The sequence below is a fragment of the Oncorhynchus tshawytscha genome, unplaced genomic scaffold, assembly GCF_018296145.1.
Source record: "Oncorhynchus tshawytscha isolate Ot180627B unplaced genomic scaffold, Otsh_v2.0 Un_contig_6493_pilon_pilon, whole genome shotgun sequence".
In the NCBI taxonomy this organism is placed as follows: Eukaryota; Metazoa; Chordata; class Actinopteri; order Salmoniformes; family Salmonidae; genus Oncorhynchus; species Oncorhynchus tshawytscha.
The window spans coordinates 13,656-30,883 of record NW_024608595.1 but is presented as its reverse complement, the minus strand read 5'-3'; the positions used below and the strand labels follow the sequence as shown (position 1 = coordinate 30,883).

At 46.2% G+C, this 17,228-nt stretch overlaps 1 protein-coding gene across 2 annotated transcripts in view; it reads right to left on the bottom strand.

Annotated features, from left to right (window-relative positions):
- LOC112239815 (5-azacytidine-induced protein 2) overlaps nucleotides 1-15,753 on the bottom strand; it is a 29,350-nt gene extending 13,597 nt beyond the window's left edge. The window contains exons 1-6 of one of the 2 annotated variants that reach the window (XM_042313410.1): nucleotides 15,536-15,753; nucleotides 8,446-8,681; nucleotides 7,949-8,065; nucleotides 7,406-7,505; nucleotides 6,015-6,148; nucleotides 5,651-5,700 (exon numbers count right to left, since the gene is read on the bottom strand). In XM_042313410.1, the coding sequence (XP_042169344.1) occupies nucleotides 5,651-5,700; nucleotides 6,015-6,148; nucleotides 7,406-7,505; nucleotides 7,949-8,065; nucleotides 8,446-8,670 (626 nt within the window). In that variant the 5' untranslated portion in view covers nucleotides 8,671-8,681; nucleotides 15,536-15,753. The remainder of the gene's footprint in view (nucleotides 1-5,650; nucleotides 5,701-6,014; nucleotides 6,149-7,405; nucleotides 7,506-7,948; nucleotides 8,066-8,445; nucleotides 8,682-15,535) is intronic. The other variant, XM_042313411.1, reaches the window with a different exon arrangement.
- Between the last annotated feature and the right edge of the window lie 1,475 nt (nucleotides 15,754-17,228).

The window sequence follows — 17,228 nt, the reverse complement described above, 5'->3', positions numbered from 1 at the left end:
AGGGGCACAGATCTCATGAACACGTGGACTAAACCGGACTCAGCAGAGAGAGAGACCACCTGGAAGACTGCCTTGTAGAGGGGCACAGATCTCATGAACACGTGGACTAAACCGGACTCAGCAGAGAGAGAGACCAACTGGAAGACTGCCTTGTAGAGGGGCACAGATCTCATGAACACGTGGACTAAACCGGACTCAGCAGAGAGAGAGACCAACTGGAAGACTGCCTTGTAGAGGGGCACAGATCTCATGAACACGTCGACTAAACCGGACTCAGCAGAGAGAGAGACCAACTGGGAGACTGCCTTGTAGAGGGGCACAGATCTCATGAACACGTGGACTAAACCGGACTCAGCAGAGAGAGAGACCAACTGGAAGACTGCCTTGTAGAGGGGCACAGATCTCATGAACACGTCGACTAAACCGGACTCAGCAGAGAGAGAGACCAACTGGAAGACTGCCTTGTAGAGGGGCACAGATCTCATGAACACGTCGACTAAACCGGACTCAGCAGAGAGAGAGACCAACTGGAAGACTGCCTTGTAGAGGGGCACAGATCTCATGAACACGTGGACTAAACCGGACTCAGCAGAGAGAGAGACCAACTGGAAGACTGCCTTGTAGAGGGGCACAGATCTCATGAACACGTGGACTAAACCAGACTCAGCAGAGAGAGAGAGACCAACTGGAAGACTGCCTTGTAGAGGGGCACAGATCTCATGAACACGTCGACTAAACCGGACTCAGCAGAGAGAGAGACCAACTGGAAGACTGCCTTGTAGAGGGGCACAGATCTCATGAACACGTCGACTAAACCGGACTCAGCAGAGAGAGAGAGAGACCACGGGATAAAAAAAAAAAAAAAATCTACAACGTTACTGATTTCCTACTGAATTATAACATATTTATTTGCCAAGTGCTTTTCAAACCTTACACTTAAAAAAAAAAAGATACTCGGGCTTAAAGATTTCTCTGTGAGATTCACAGGAAGGAGAAGGAACCTGTTCAGTGTGATAAAAGGCCATTACTTTGTTCTCTATGAATAAAACTCTGGGCCTGTAGCGCCAACTAGTGGACATAATAATGTACTGGAGGTCCAAATGAGATCAAATCCCTTTTGTATTTGTCAAACGCTCCTGATACACACAGCTGTAGTGAACTTTACAGTGAAGTGCTTCTTCACCAGCCATTTCCCAACCATGTAGAGTTTAAGTATGAAACATCTGCTAAATAAACTAGGAAATAGAAACACAATAAAATAATGAGACTATATACAAGGAGTACAGAGTCACTGTGCAGGGGTACCAGGTAGTAATGAGACTATATCCAAGGAGTACCAGTACAGAGTCACTGTGCAGGGGTACCAGGTAGTAATGAGACTATATACAAGGAGTACAGAGTCACTGTGCAGGGGTACCAGGTAGTAATGAGACTATATACAAGGAGTACAGAGTCACTGTGCAGGGGTACCAGGTAGTAATGAGACGATATACAAGGAGTACAGAGTCACTGTGCAGGGGTACCAGGTAGTAATGAGACTATATACAAGGAGTACAGAGTCACTGTGCAGGGGTACCAGGTAGTAATGAGACTATATACAAGGAGTAGAGTCACTGTGCAGGGCTACCAGGTAGTAATGAGACGATATACAAGGAGTACAGAGTCACTGTGCAGGGGTACCAGGTAGTAATGAGACTATATACAAGGAGTACAGAGTCACTGTGCAGGGGTACCAGGTAGTAATGAGACTATATCCAAGGAGTACCAGTACAGAGTCACTGTGCAGGGGTACCAGGTAGTAATGAGACTATATACAAGGAGTACCAGTACAGAGTCACTGTGCAGGGCTACCAGGTAGTAATGAGACTATATACAAGGAGTACAGAGTCACTGTGCAGGGCTACCAGGTAGTAATGAGACGATATACAAGGAGTACAGAGTACAGAGTCAATGTGCAGGGGTACCAGGTAGTAATGAGACGATATACAAGGAGTACAGAGTCAATGTGCAGGGCTACCAGGTAGTAATGAGACGATATACAAGGAGTACCAGTACAGAGTCACTGTGCAGGGGTACCAGGTAGTAATGAGACTATATACAAGGAGTACAGAGTCACTGTGCAGGGGTACCAGGTAGTAATGAGACTATATACAAGGAGTACGGAGTCACTGTGCAGGGGTAGCAGGTAGTAATGAGACTATATACAAGGAGTACCAGTACAGAGTCACTGTGCAGGGGTAGCAGGTAGTAATGAGACTATATACAAGGAGTACCAGTACAGAGTCAGGGGTACCAGGTAGTAATGAGACTATATACAAGGAGTACCAGTACAGAGTCACTGTGCAGGGGTACCAGGTAGTAATGAGACTATATACAAGGAGTACCAGCACAGAGTCAGGGGTACCAGGTAGTAATGAGACTATATACAAGGAGTACCAGTACAGAGTCAGGGGTAGCAGGTAGTAATGAGACTATATACAAGGAGTACCAGTACAGAGTCAGGGGTAGCAGGTAGTAATGAGACTATATACAAGGAGTACCAGTCACTGTGCAGGGGTACCAGGTAATAATGAGACTATATACAAGGAGTACAGAGTCACTGTGCAGGGGTACCAGGTAGTAATGAGACGATATACAAGGAGTACCAGTACAGAGTCAGGGGTACCAGGTAGTAATGAGACTATATACAAGGAGTACCAGTACAGAGTCAGGGGTACCAGGTAGTAATGAGACTATTTACAAGGAGTACCAGTACAGAGTCAGGGGTACCAGGTAGTAATGAGACTATATACAAGGAGTACCAGTACAGAGTCAGGGGTACCAGGTAGTAATGAGACTATATACAAGGAGTACCCGTACAGAGTCAGGGGTACCAGGTAGTTGAGGTAATATGTACATGTAGGTGGAGGTGAAAGTATCTTGGCAATCAGGATAGATAATAAACAGAGTATCAGCAACGTGAAGAGTGTCTGTGTGTGTGAGCGTATGGTGTGTGTGAGCGTATGGTGTGTGTGTGTGAGCGTATGGTGTGTGTGAGCGTATGGTGTGTGTGTGTGAGTGTATGGTGTGTGTGTGTGGCGTCAATATGTGTGTGTGAGCGTATGGTGTGTGTGTGTGGCGTCAATATGTGTGTGAGCGTATGGTGTGTGTGTGTGGCGTCAATATGTGTGTGTGAGCGTATGGTGTGTGTGTGTGGCGTCAATATGTGTGTGAGCGTATGGTGTGTGTGTGTGGCGTCAATATGTGTGTGTGAGCGTATGGTGTGTGTGTGTGGCGTCAATATGTGTGTGAGCGTATGGTGTGTGTGTGAGCGTATGGTGTGTGTGTGTGGCGTCAATATGTGTGTGTGAGCGTATGGTGTGTGTGTGTGGCGTCAATATGTGTGTGAGCGTATGGTGTGTGTGTGTGGCGTCAATATGTGTGTGTGGCATCAATATGTGTGTGTGAGCGTATGGTGTGTGTGTGTGGCGTCAATATGTGTGTGAGCGTATGGTGTGTGTGTGAGCGTATGGTGTGTGTGTGTGGCGTCAATATGTGTGTGTGAGCGTATGGTGTGTGTGTGAGCGTATGGTGTGTGTGTGAGCGTATGGTGTGTGTGTGTGGCGTCAATATGTGTGTGTGAGCGTATGGTGTGTGTGTGTGGCGTCAATATGTGTGTGTGAGCGTATGGTGTGTGTGTGAGCGTATGGTGTGTGTGTGTGGCGTCAATATGTGTGTGAGCGTATGGTGTGTGTGTGTGGCGTCAATATGTGTGTGAGCGTATGGTGTGTGTGTGTGGCGTCAATATGTGTGTGAGCGTATGGTGTGTGTGTGTGGCGTCAATATGTGTGTGAGCGTATGGTGTGTGTGTGTGGCGTCAATATGTGTGTGAGCGTATGGTGTGTGTGTGTGGCGTCAATATGTGTGTGAGCGTATGGTGTGTGTGTGTGGCGTCAATATGTGTGTGAGCGTATGGTGTGTGTGTGTGAGCGTATGGTGTGTGTGTGTGGCGTCAATATGTGTGTGTGAGCGTATGGTGTGTGTGTGTGGCGTCAATATGTGTGTGAGCGTATGGTGTGTGTGTGTGGCGTCAATATGTGTGTGTGAGCGTATGGTGTGTGTGTGTGGCGTCAATATGTGTGTGTGAGCGTATGGTGTGTGTGTGTGGCGTCAATATGTGTGTGTGAGCGTATGGTGTGTGTGTGTGGCGTCAATATGTGTGTGTGAGCGTATGGTGTGTGTGTGGCGTCAATATGTGTGTGAGCGTATGGTGTGTGTGTGTGGCGTCAATATGTGTGTGTGAGCGTATGGTGTGTGTGTGTGGCGTCAATATGTGTGTGTGTGAGCGTATGGTGTGTGTGTGAGCGTATGGTGTGTGTGTGTGGCGTCAATATGTGTGTGTGAGCGCATGGTGTGTGTGTGTGGCGTCAATATGTGTGTGTGAGCGTATGGTGTGTGTGTGTGGCGTCAATATGTGTGTGTGAGCGTATGGTGTGTGTGTGTGGCGTCAATATGTGTGTGAGCGTATGGTGTGTGTGTGTGGCGTCAATATGTGTGTGTGAGCGTATGGTGTGTGTGTGTGGCGTCAATATGTGTGTGTGAGCGTATGGTGTGTGTGTGTGGCGTCAATATGTGTGTGTGAGCGTATGGTGTGTGTGTGTGTATATATATAGAGCCAGTGATTGTATATAGAGCCAGTGAGTGTATATAGAGCCAGTGAGTGTATATAGAGCCAGTGATTGTATATAGAGCCAGTGAGTGTATATAGAGCCAGTGAGTGTATATAGAGCCAGTGAGTGTATATAGAGCCAGTGAGTGTATATAGAGCCAGTGAGTGTATATAGAGCCAGTGAGTGTATATAGAGCCAGTGAGTGTATATAGAGCCAGTGAGTGTATATAGAGCCAGTGATTGTATATAGAGCCAGTGAGTGTATATAGAGCCAGTGAGTGTATATAGAGCCAGTGAGTGTATATAGAGCCAGTGATTGTATATAGAGCCAGTGAGTGTATATAGAGCCAGTGAGTGTATATAGAGCCAGTGAGTGTATATAGAGCCAGTGAGTGTATATAGAGCCAGTGAGTGTATATAGAGCCAGTGAGTCCAGTGAGTGTATATAGAGCCAGTGATTGTATATAGAGCCAGTGATTGTATATAGAGCCAGTGATTGTATATAGAGCCAGTGAGTCCAGTGAGTGTATATAGAGCCAGTGAGTGTATATAGAGCCAGTGATTGTATATTGAGCCAGTGATTGTATATAGAGCCAGTGAGTGTATATAGAGCCAGTGAGTCCAGTGAGTGTATATAGAGCCAGCTAGTACGATCAGTCTATCTGAGTGGCATGCATCCTAGTCTATTGTCGTACAATCCTCCTATCTGAGTGGCATGCATCCTAGTCTATTCTAGTACGATCCTTCTATCTGAGTGGCATGTCCCAGTACTCAGACAAGTTTCTTGTTGAACGTGAACCCTGTTGCTAGGTAAACTACAGACATAGATTTTCCCGGCTCTGAGGTAAACAATGCTTTGTCTCCACCTGGTGGCTGACGTATGGCATCTACACTATGACAGGTGTTTCAAATGGGGCTAAATTCTGCTTCAATTTATTTAGTGAGATCTTTCCCCCGGTGTCAAACCTGAAGAAGTATTTCTGATGAGATGAAGGACATACCTGGGGTTGGACTCCACGTGATTCTGGTCACAGTCAGTTCCAGAAGAATCCTAGGAAGAGGAGGTCATCAAAAGAGTTATAAATTAAACCCTAGAATAAGAGCGTAGTTCACAGACCATGTCTGGAAAAGAAAGCCCGGCAAACTACACCGGCATTCTGGTTGATCCACAATGTGTGTTCCTGGACCTCAAACAAAGGTTTCTGGGTCAACAGACCTTCACCAGGGTTTTTGGGGTCAACAGACCTTCACCCGGGTTTTTGGGGTCAACAGACCTTCACCCGGGTTTTTGGGGTCAACAGACCTTCACCCGGGTTTTTGGGGTCAACAGACCTTCACACTAGTTCTATATCCCCATAGTCTTACCCCACAGTGTTCCTGCAGTCGGTTCTTCTCCAGAGTCATCCTCTCCAACTCCTCCTGCAGAGTATGCATCTTCAGTTCACTGTTGATCCTGTCCACCTGCCAGTAGTCCTGAGTACTGGTTAGAGACTTCATCACTATGGAGAGAGAGAGAACACACACGGTTAGAATACAACGTTGTCACTTCTGGGTCATGTGACATCAGTCCCCTTCTACTTCTGTTACACTCTAGAAACATTGAACACCAGGGTAGAGGGTTGAACAATGAATACTCTAGCTTGTCTGGGAGAAACATTGAACATCAGGGTAGAGAAGGTTGAACAATGAATACTCTAGCTTGTCTGTGGGATAGTGGGCACATTGGGATTTGAGCGTCTAGACTCAGTGAAAAGTCATGGGCATTAACTGTCCCTTAGCTGGACATTAGGTAAAATCCTGGTCATTACACCTTGGCTGAGCATAAAGGGAAAGTCCCTGCCTGGTCAGGATGACACCACATGACAGTCTGTTGGTGAGACTAAGGGGAAAACCTGATAATGATACTGTCCCTTGGCTGAGGTTAAGTCCCTGGTCATTAAAGTACCTTGGCTGAGGTTAAGTCCCTTGGCTGAGGTTAAGTCCCTGATCATTAAAGTACCTTGGCTGAGGTTAAGTCCCTGGTCATTAAAGTACCTTGGCTGAGGTTAAGTCCCTGGTCATTAAAGTACCTTGGCTGAGGTTAAGTCCCTGGTCATTAAAGTACCTTGGCTGAGGTTAAGTCCCTGGTCATTAAAGTACCTTGACTGAGGTTAAGTCCCTGGTCATTAAAGTACCTTGGCTGAGGTTAAGTCCCTGGTCATTAAAGTACCTTGGCTGAGGTTAAGTCCCTGGTCATTAAAGTACCTTGGCTGAGGTTAAGTCCCTGGTCATTAAAGAACCTTGGCTGAGGTTAAGTCCCTGATCATTAAAGTCCCTTGGCTGAGGTTAAGTCCCTGGTCATTAAAGTCCCTTGGCTGAGGTTAAGTCCCTGGTCATTAAAGTCCCTTGGCTGAGGTTAAGTCCCTGGTCATTAAAGTACCTTGGCTGAGGTTAAGTCCCTGGTCATTAAAGTCCCTTGGCTGAGGTTAAGTCCCTGGTCATTAAAGAACCTTGGCTGAGGTTAAGTCCCTTGGCTGAGGTTAAGTCCCTGGTCATTAAAGTACCTTGGCTGAGGTTAAGTCCCTTGGCTGAGGTTAAGTCCCTGGTCATTAAAGTCCCTTGACTGAGGTTAAGTCCCTGGTCATTAAAGTACCTTGACTGAGGTTAAGTCCCTTGACTGAGGTTAAGTCCCTGGTCATTAAAGTACCTTGACTGAGGTTAAGTCCCTGGTCATTAAAGTACCTTGACTGAGGTTAAGTCCCTGGTCATTAAAGTACCTTGGCTGGTCTCCATCTCAGTCTTTAACTGCAGCAGCTCCATCTCTTTGGCCTGCAGCTGCTCATTCAGGAGCCTCTCAGACTCACTCTTCTCCCTCTTCTAGAGAAACACAGTTAAAGAAAAGAGAGATATGATGAAGAGTAAAAGATGAAGAGTCAGTGAAGGAGAGACAATTACAAAGAGACAGGATAAAGACAGGAAGAGATACTGACCAGCTGGACCCAGTGGACTGTCCACACCAGCTGGACCCAGTGGACTGTCCACACCAGCTGGACCCAGCTGGACTGTCCATACCAGCTGGACCCAGCTGGACCGTCCACACCAGCTGGACCCAGCTGGACCGTCCACACCAGCTGGACCGTCCACACCAGCTGGACCCAGTGGACTGTCCACACCAGCTGGACCCAGCTGGACTGTCCATACCAGCTGGACCCAGCTGGACCGTCCACACCAGCTGGACCCAGCTGGACCGTCCACACCAGCTGGACCGTCCACACCAGCTGGACCGTCCACACCAGCTGGACCTAGTGGACTGTACATACCAGTTTATTAAGCTCCAGCTGCAGGTCCTCCTTCTCCATGTAGATGCCACGGTAGGCACTGAAGGCCTTGTTGACGTACTGGGGTCCTTCAGGGGAAGGAGCTTCAGGCCTGAACAGCTACAGGGTACAACACACAGCTACAGGTTACAACACACAGCTACAGGGTACAACACACAGCTACAGGGTACAACACACAGCTACAGGGTACAACACACAGCTGTTGAATCTCATGATGCAAGCCTCTCCATGAACAGGATTACCTCAACACATTGATAAGTGACAATGTTTTTTTACTGTACGAACAACCCATGACAATTGAGCTAGATGTACTTTGACCATTTGAGGTTTTATCTGTTCCCCAAAAAATAAATCAATGTCCCTATCAGGATAATAAAGTTGTATTTTACTGCTACTGCTGAGAACTTACTGTATCAAGATATGCATGTATGAAGTGGTTACTGTTGTGTCTTAATGAAGCCCCACCCCTCATCCTGTACCTTATCTTCCAGTTGTTTGACTCTCTTCCTCAGCAGTGTGTTCTCTCTCTCCGTGTCTCTCAGCCTCTTCTTGATGTCCTCGTATGCTGTGACCAAGGCAAAGTGGGAGGCTACGGACTCATCCCCGGCACACACGGACACGGGGCTCTCCCCTGCTCCACCGTACGCCGTCTCATGCTTCAGAATGCAGATATCATCCTCCACTGCCTCCATGCCAAGCTCCATGCCAGGCCTAGCTAGTAGAGAGCAGAGGTAGATCCGAGGAGTCAATTATACACAACTAAGACAATAATGCCAAGCTCCATGCCAGGCCTAGCTAGTAGAGAGCAGAGGTAGACCCGAGGAGTCAATTATACACAACTAAGACAATAATGCCAAGCTCCATGCCAGGCCTAGCTAGTAGAGAGCAGAGGTAGACCCGAGGAGTCAATTATACACAACTAAGACAATAATGCCAAGCTCCATGCCAGGCCTAGCTAGTAGAGAGCAGAGGTAGACCCGAGGAGTCAATTATACACAACTAAGACAATAATGCCAAGCTCCATGCCAGGCCTAGCTAGTAGAGAGCAGAGGTAGACCCGAGGAGTCAATTATACACAACTAAGACAATAATGCCAAGCTCCATGCCAGGCCTAGCTAGTAGAGAGCAGAGGTAGACCCGAGGAGTCAATTATACACAACTAAGACAATAATGCCAAGCTCCATGCCAGGCCTAGCTAGTAGAGAGCAGAGGTAGATCCGAGGAGTCAATTATACAGTCAATTATACACAACTAAGACAATAATGTCAAGCTCCATGCCAGGCCTAGCTAGTAGAGAGCAGAGGTAACATAGACAGGGCTCTAACTCCTCTAGCTCCACAATGAAATAGGGTGCAGGCCAGGCAGCAGGCTGTTAGCCAGCCTGCCAGCATAGTGGAGTCTGCCACTAGCACAGTCAGTGTAGTCAGCTCAGCTATCACCATTGAGACCGTGTCTGTGCCTCGACCTAGGTTGGGCAAAACTAAACATGGCGGTGTTCGCCTTAGCAATCTCACTAGGATAAAGACCACCTCCATTCCTGTCATTACAGAAAGAGATCATGATACCTCACATCTCAAAATAGGGCTACTTAATGTTAGATCCCTTACTTCAAAGGCAATTATAGTCAATGAACTAATCACTGATCATAATCTTGATGTGATTGGCCTGACTGAAACATGGTTTAAGCCTGATGAATTTACTGTTTTAAATGAGGCCTCACCTCCTGGCTACACTAGTGACCATATCCCCGTGCATCCCGCAAAGGCGGAGGGGTTGCTAACATTTACGATAGCAAATTTCAATTTACAAAAAAAAAATGACGTTTTCGTCTTTTGAGCTTCTAGTCATGAAATCTATGCAGCCTACTCATTCACTTTTTATAGCTACTGTTTACAGGCCTCCTGGGCCATATACAGCATTTCTCACTGAGTTCCCTGAATTCCTATCGGACCTTGTAGTCATAGCAGATAATATTCTAATCTTTGGTGACTTTAATATTCACATGGAAAAGTCCACAGACCCACTCCAAAAGGCTTTCGGAGCCATCATCGACTCAGTGGGTTTTGTCCAACAGGTCTCTGGACCCACTCACTGTCACAGTCATACGCTGGACCTAGTTTTGTCCCATGGAATAAATGTGGTGGATCTTAATGTTTTTCCTCATAATCCTGGACTATCGGACCACCATTTTATTACGTTTGCAATTGCAACAAATAATCTGCTCAGACCCCAACCAAGGAACATCAAAAGTCGTGCTATAAATTCACAGACAACACAAAGATTCCTTGATGCCCTTCCAGACTCCCTCTGCCTACCCAAGGACGCCAGAGGACAAAAATCAGTTAACCACCTAACTGAGGATCTCAATTTAACCTTGCGCAATACCCTAGATGCAGTTGCACCCCTAAAAACTAAAAAAAAAAATCTCATAAGAAACTAGCTCCCTGGTACACAGAAAATACCCGAGCTCTGAAGCAAGCTTCCAGAAAATTGGAACGGAAATGGCGCCACACCAAACTGGAAGTCTTCCAACTAGCTTGGAAAGACAGTACCGAAGAGCCCTTACTGCTGCTCGATCATCCTATTTTTCTAACTTAATTGAGGAAAATAAGAACAATCCGAAATTCCTTTTTGATACTGTCGCAAAGCTAACTAAAAAGCAGCATTCCCCAAGAGAGGATGACTTTCACTTTAGCAGTGATAAATTCATGAACTTCTTTGAGGAAAAGATTATGATTATTAGAAAGCAAATTACGGACTCCTCTTTAAACCTGCGTATTCCTCCAAACCTCAGTTGTCCTGAGTCTGCACAACTCTGCCAGGACCTAGGATCAAGAGAGACGCTCAAGTGTTTTAGTACTATATCTCTTGACACAATGATGAAAATAATCATGGCCTCTAAACCTTCAAGCTGCATACTGGACCCTATTCCAACTAAACTACTGAAAGAGCTGCTTCCTGTGCTTGGCCCTCCTATGTTGAACATAATAAACGGCTCTCTATCCACCGGATGTGTACCAAACTCACTAAAAGTGGCAGTAATAAAGCCTCTCTTGAAAAAGCCAAACCTTGACCCAGAAAATATAAAAAACTATCGGCCTATATCGAATCTTCCATTCCTCTCAAAAATTTTAGAGAAGGCTGTTGCTCAGCAACTCACTGCCTTCCTGAAGACAAACAATGTATATGAAATGCTTCAGTCTGGTTTTAGACCCCATCATAGCACTGAGACGGCACTTGTGAAGGTGGTAAATGACATTTTAATGGCATCGGACCGAGGCTCTGCATCTGTCCTCGTGCTCCTAGACCTTAGTGCCGCTTTTGATACCATCGATCACCACATTCTTTTGGAGAGATTGGAAACCCAAATTGGTCTACACGGACATGTTCTGGCCTGGTTTAGATCTTATCTGTCGGAAAGATATCAGTTTGTCTCTGTGAATGGTTTGTCCTCTGACAAATCAACTGTAAATTTCGGTGTTCCTCAAGGTTCCGTTTTAGGACCACTATTGTTCTCACTATATATTTTACCTCTTGGGGATGTTATTCGAAAACATAATGTAAACTTTCACTGCTATGCGGATGACACACAGCTGTACATTTCAATGAAACATGGTGAAGCCCCAAAATTGCCCTCGCTAGAAGCATGTGTTTCAGACATAAGGAAGTGGATGGCTGCAAACTTTCTACTATTAAACTCGGACAAAACAGAGATGCTTGTTCTAGGTCCCAAGAAACAAAGAGATCTTCTGTTGAATCTGACAATTAATCTTAATGGTTGTACAGTCGTCTCAAATAAAACTGTGAAGGACCTCGGCGTTACTCTGGACCCTGATCTCTCTTTTGAAGAACATATCAAGACCATTTCAAGGACATCTTTTTTCCATCTACGTAACATTGCAAAAATCAGAAACTTTCTGTCCAAAAATGATGCAGAAAAATTAATCCATGCTTTTGTCACTTCTAGGTTAGACTACTGCAATGCTCTATTTTCCGGCTACCCGGATAAAGCACTAAATAAACTTCAGTTAGTGCTAAATACGGCTGCTAGAATCCTGACTAGAACCAAAAAATTTGATCATATTACTCCAGTGCTAGCCTCTCTACACTGGCTTCCTGTCAAAGCAAGGGCTGATTTCAAGGTTTTACTGCTAACCTACAAAGCATTACATGGGCTTGCTCCTACCTATCTCTCTGATTTGGTCCTGCCGTACATACCTACATGTACGCTACGGTCACAAGACGCAGGCCTCCTAATTGTCCCTAGAATTTCTAAGCAAACAGCTGGAGGCAGGGCTTTCTCCTATAGAGCTCCATTTTTATGGAACGGTCTGCCTACCCATGTCAGAGACGCAAACTCGGTCTCAACCTTTAAGTCCTTACTGAAGACTTATCTCTTCAGTGGGTCATATGATTGAGTGTAGTCTGGCCCAGGAGTGGGAAGGTGAACGGAAAGGCTCTGGAGCAACGAACCGCCCTTGCTGTCTCTGCCTGGCCGGTTCCCCTCTTTCCACTGGGATTCTCTGCCTCTAACCCTATTACAGGGGCTGGGTCACTGGCTTACTGGGGCTCTCTCATGCCGTCCCTGGAGGGGGTGCGTCACCTGAGTGGGTTGATTCACTGTTGTGGTCATCCTGACTGGGTTGGCGCCCCCCTTGGGTTGTGCCATGGTGGAGATCTTTGTGGGCTATACTCAGCCTTGTCTCAGGATGGTAAGTTGGTGGTTGAAGATATCCCTCTAGTGGTGTGGGGGCTGTGCTTTGGCAAAGTGGGTGGGGTTATATCCTTCCTGTTTGGCCCTGTCCGGGGTGACCTCGGATGGGGCCACAGTGTCTCCTGACCCCTCCTGTCTCAGCCTCCAGTATTTATGCTGCAGTAGTTTATGTGTCGGGGGCTGGGGTCAGTTTGTTATATCTGGAGTACTTCTCCTGTCCTATTCGGTGTCCTGTGTGAATCTAAGTGTGCGTTCTCTAATTCTCTCCTTCTCTCTTTCTTTCTCTCTCTCGGAGGACCTGAGCCCTAGGACCTGAGCTCCAGGACTACCTGACATGATGACTCCTTGCTGTCCCCAGTCCACCTGGCCATGCTGCTGTTCCAGTTTCAACTGACCTGAGCCCTAGGACCATGCCCCAGGACTACCTGACATGATGACTCCTTGCTGTCCCCAGTCCACCTGGAAATGCTGCTGCTCCAGTTTCAACTGTTCTGCCTTATTATTATCTGACCATGCTGGTCATTTATGAACATTTGAACATCTTGGCCATGTTCTGTTATAATCTCCACCCGGCACAGCCAGAAGAGGACTGGCCACCCCACATAGCCTGGTTCCTCTCTAGGTTTCTTCCTAGGTTTTGGCCTTTCTAGGGAGTTTTTCCTAGCCACCGTGCTTCTACACCTGCATTGCTTGCTGTTTGGGGTTTTAGGCTGGGTTTCTGTACAGCACTTTGAGATATCAGCTGATGTACGAAGGGCTATATAAATAAATTTGATTTGATTTGAGGTAGACCCGAGGAGTCAGTAGTAACATAACTAAGACAAAACAATAGTCATGAGTGTGACATAGAGTTGCATATATTTGGGAACAAATGTATTTATTTCCAGCACACTTTAGAATGACAATCGTTGTGCGCCGTGCTACAAATCCAGGATTGAGATTCTAGCGATGAGTTGACCTCACTGTTTGAAAATGCAGAGAAAATATAAAAAATATATAGGAGGAGCAGGTTGAACACCTCTCTCTTTCTTATCTGAGCCATAACAAGCTGCGTTGGGCTTGGCTGTGTGTGCAAGTCACCACGATAACCTGCTCTGCATTGGGCTTGACTGCGTGTGCAAGTCACCACGATAACCTGCTCTGCATTGGGCTTGACTGCGTGTGCAAGTCACCACGATAACCTGCTCTGCATTGGGCCACTGAAGACACCACGATAACCTGCTCTGCATTGGGCTTGGCTGTGTGTGCAAGTCACCAAGATAACCTGCTCTGCATTGGGCTTGACTGTGTGTGCAAGACACCAATAACCTGCTCTGCATTGGGCTTGACTGCGTGTGCAAGACACCACGATAACCTGCTCTGTATTGGGCTTGGCTGCGTGTGCAAGACACCACGATAACCTGCTCTGCATTGGGCTTGGCTGTGTGTGCAAGACACCACGATAACCTGCTCTGCATTGGGCTTGGCTGTGTGTGCAAGACACCAAGATAGCCAAGCCCAATGCAGAGCAGGTTGTGTGTGCAAGACACCAAGATAACCTGCTCTGCATTGGGCAGGCTGTGTGTGCAAGACACCAAGATAACCTGCTCTGCATTGGGCTTGACTGCGTGTGCAAGACACCACGATAACCAGCTCTGCATTGGGCTTGGCTGCGTGTGCAAGACACCACGATAACCTGCTCTGCATTGGGCTTGGCTGTGAAGACACCACGATAACCTGCTCTGCATTGGGCTTGGCTGTGTGCGCAAGACACCACGATAACCAGCTCTGCATTGGGCTTGACTGCGTGTGCAAGACACCACGATAACCTGCTCTGCATTGGGCTTGACTGCGTGTGCAAGACACCACGATAACCAGCTCTGCATTGGGCTTGACTGTGTGTGCAAGACACCACGATAACCAGCTCTGCATTGGGCTTGACTGCGTGTGCAAGACACCACGATAACCAGCTCTGCATTGGGCTTGAAAGACACCACGATAACCAGCTCTGCATTGGGCTTGACTGTGTGCAAGACACCACGATAACCAGCTCTGCATTGGGCTTGACTGTGTGTGCAAGACACCAAGATAACCTGCTCTGCATTGGGCTTGACTGCGTGTGCAAGACACCACGATAACCAGCTCTGCATTGGGCTTGGCTGTGTGTGCAAGACACCACGATAACCAGCTCTGCATTGGGCTTGACTGCGTGTGCAAGACACCACGATAACCAGCTCTGCATTGGGCTTGACTGCGTGTGCAAGACACCAAGATAACCTGCTCTGCATTGGGCTTGACTGCGTGTGCAAGACACCACGATAACCAGCTCTGGGACACAACATCGTGAGTCTGTGTATTGGTTGGATTCCCAATACACAGACTCCTGATGTTGTGTCCCGATGTTACACGATAACGGAAGTGAGAGCTAAGGAACTGTTGCGTCAAAGAGAAACCAAAACCAGCGTTGTATGTCATGACACTTGTTGAAATTAATCTATCTATTATTGAAACGACTAGTTAAAGCCATAATCAATTATTATCGGTTAAAAACAATTCGTAAATATATCAGGTTGTCATAAAATAAACACGTCCCTTTCCACCACACCAGGAAAAAAATCAAAACATCAGCATTTCGAAGGACGTTAGCATACCTAGCTACCGTTAGCAACTCTGGACAGGCCATTATTCGATATGGATCAACCCAAACTAAAGACTGATGTGTTATCTATCGTGCTAAATTGCTAATCTAGACCGTACAACTGTGAGACAGTTTTCTATGACAGTCTTATAGCAGTTATCTGGCAGCTAAACGATACAAGAATACGCAGCCAGCTGATGACCAATTGATACTAGCTAGCCGCGTTAGCTTATTTTACCTTTGTTGATGTTGTTTTCGACGATATCACGTTGTGTATCTACCGAGCATGGTTTTAGTACCAATTAACGGGACGACTGTGATGGCAAAAAAATTGATCTCTCTGTTGTAAATCGTTATTTGATATGTTTTCGATATCAAATACATTTGTGATTAAACATGAACCAGGAAACGTCCAACGTCTGGTGAAATGTCACTTCCGGGGTTGATGTGACTTTCAAAATAAAAGGCCCGACGTCATCCTCGACTTAAAAATTAAAAAAAAACCTAAAACCTATGAATCTGGTTGTGTAGCTAGATATACGACTCGGATGAACACTATAATATTTGAAAAGCTTCCAAACTATGGGTTAGAGATTATAGAAACAATATCGTGTTTATTCATACTATTTTTTTATGACATGAACAGCATTTCTGGTCTCGGGTTTCTTCTGACCGCTCCCCTGCAAAGTTCGACAATCGATTATTTTAGCCTTTTGCCGGGTAGCTAGCAAAATGCTAAATTGGCGAGCTGGCTAGCTAAATTCGCTAGTAGTAGTGATGCACATTTAGCGATTCAATCTGTGTAAGGTTAAATACATTTATTCGGAGATAGCTAGCCAGTCAGTAAGTTACCTATTAATATATTTTTGAAACGACTTGAACGAAGAGGGACGTTAGCTAGGCGCTAATAAGAATGATTATTTTTCCATCCAAAGCTAGAATGTTGTTAGCCAGCTGGCTAACGTTAGCTACAATCATGACGATCTAAATGTGTGGATCATTAGCAAAGGCCATTCATTCATTGTCTAGCTAGTAGCTCAGTATATTCAAAAATATTTGCTAGCAAGTAGTCTTAGCAAATACATTATAGATCGCTGACACTGATTTATTTTCTCTATGACAATATCAGATGGGCTAGCTAGCCAATATGTTTGTGTTTGCTTGTTTAGGTCAGCCAAGATCGCTCAGTTCAGCTGTAAAACAAAAAATGAGTCTTCTTCCAGACCTGAATGCCAATGAGGATGAAACATCCTACTATGCAGACAAGACCTGGGTCCAGTGCAAGTCTCCCAGATGTCTGAAGTGGAGACTGGTACCAAAGAGTGATGAAACGGTGGCTGAGCTGGACCATGGCAAGTCCTGGCACTGTCATATGAACCCAGACCCTCTGTTCAGCCACTGCAGCGTCCCTCAGGGCCCTTTCCCCAACAACTCCCAGTTCAAGGAACATGGCCTGAAGGTTGTGTACTCCGGGCTGCCTGTCGGGAGCCTGGTGCTGGTGAAAGCATGTAACTGGCCATGGTACGGGATGGTTGGCAGTCAGTGCTTATGTGCCCGTTTCCAGGACTCAGATCAAGGCCTGAAAGGGCTTTTTAGTCCAGAAGTAGGTTTAATCTAGTTCCATGAAAACAGGCACGAACCCTAGGCCTGAAAGGGCTTTTTAGTCCAGAAGTAGGTTTAATCTAGTTCCATGAAAACAGGCACTAACCCTAGGCCTGAAAGGGCTTTTTAGTCCAGAAGTAGGTTTAATCTAGTTCCATGAAAACAGGCACTAACCCTAGGCCTAAATATCTGTTTAGTCCAGAAGTAGGTTTAATCTAGTTCCATGAAAACAGGCACGAACCCTAGGCCTAAATATCTGTTTAGTCCAGAAGTAGGTTTAATATAGTTCCATGAAAACAGGCACGAACCCTAGGCCTAAATATCTGTTT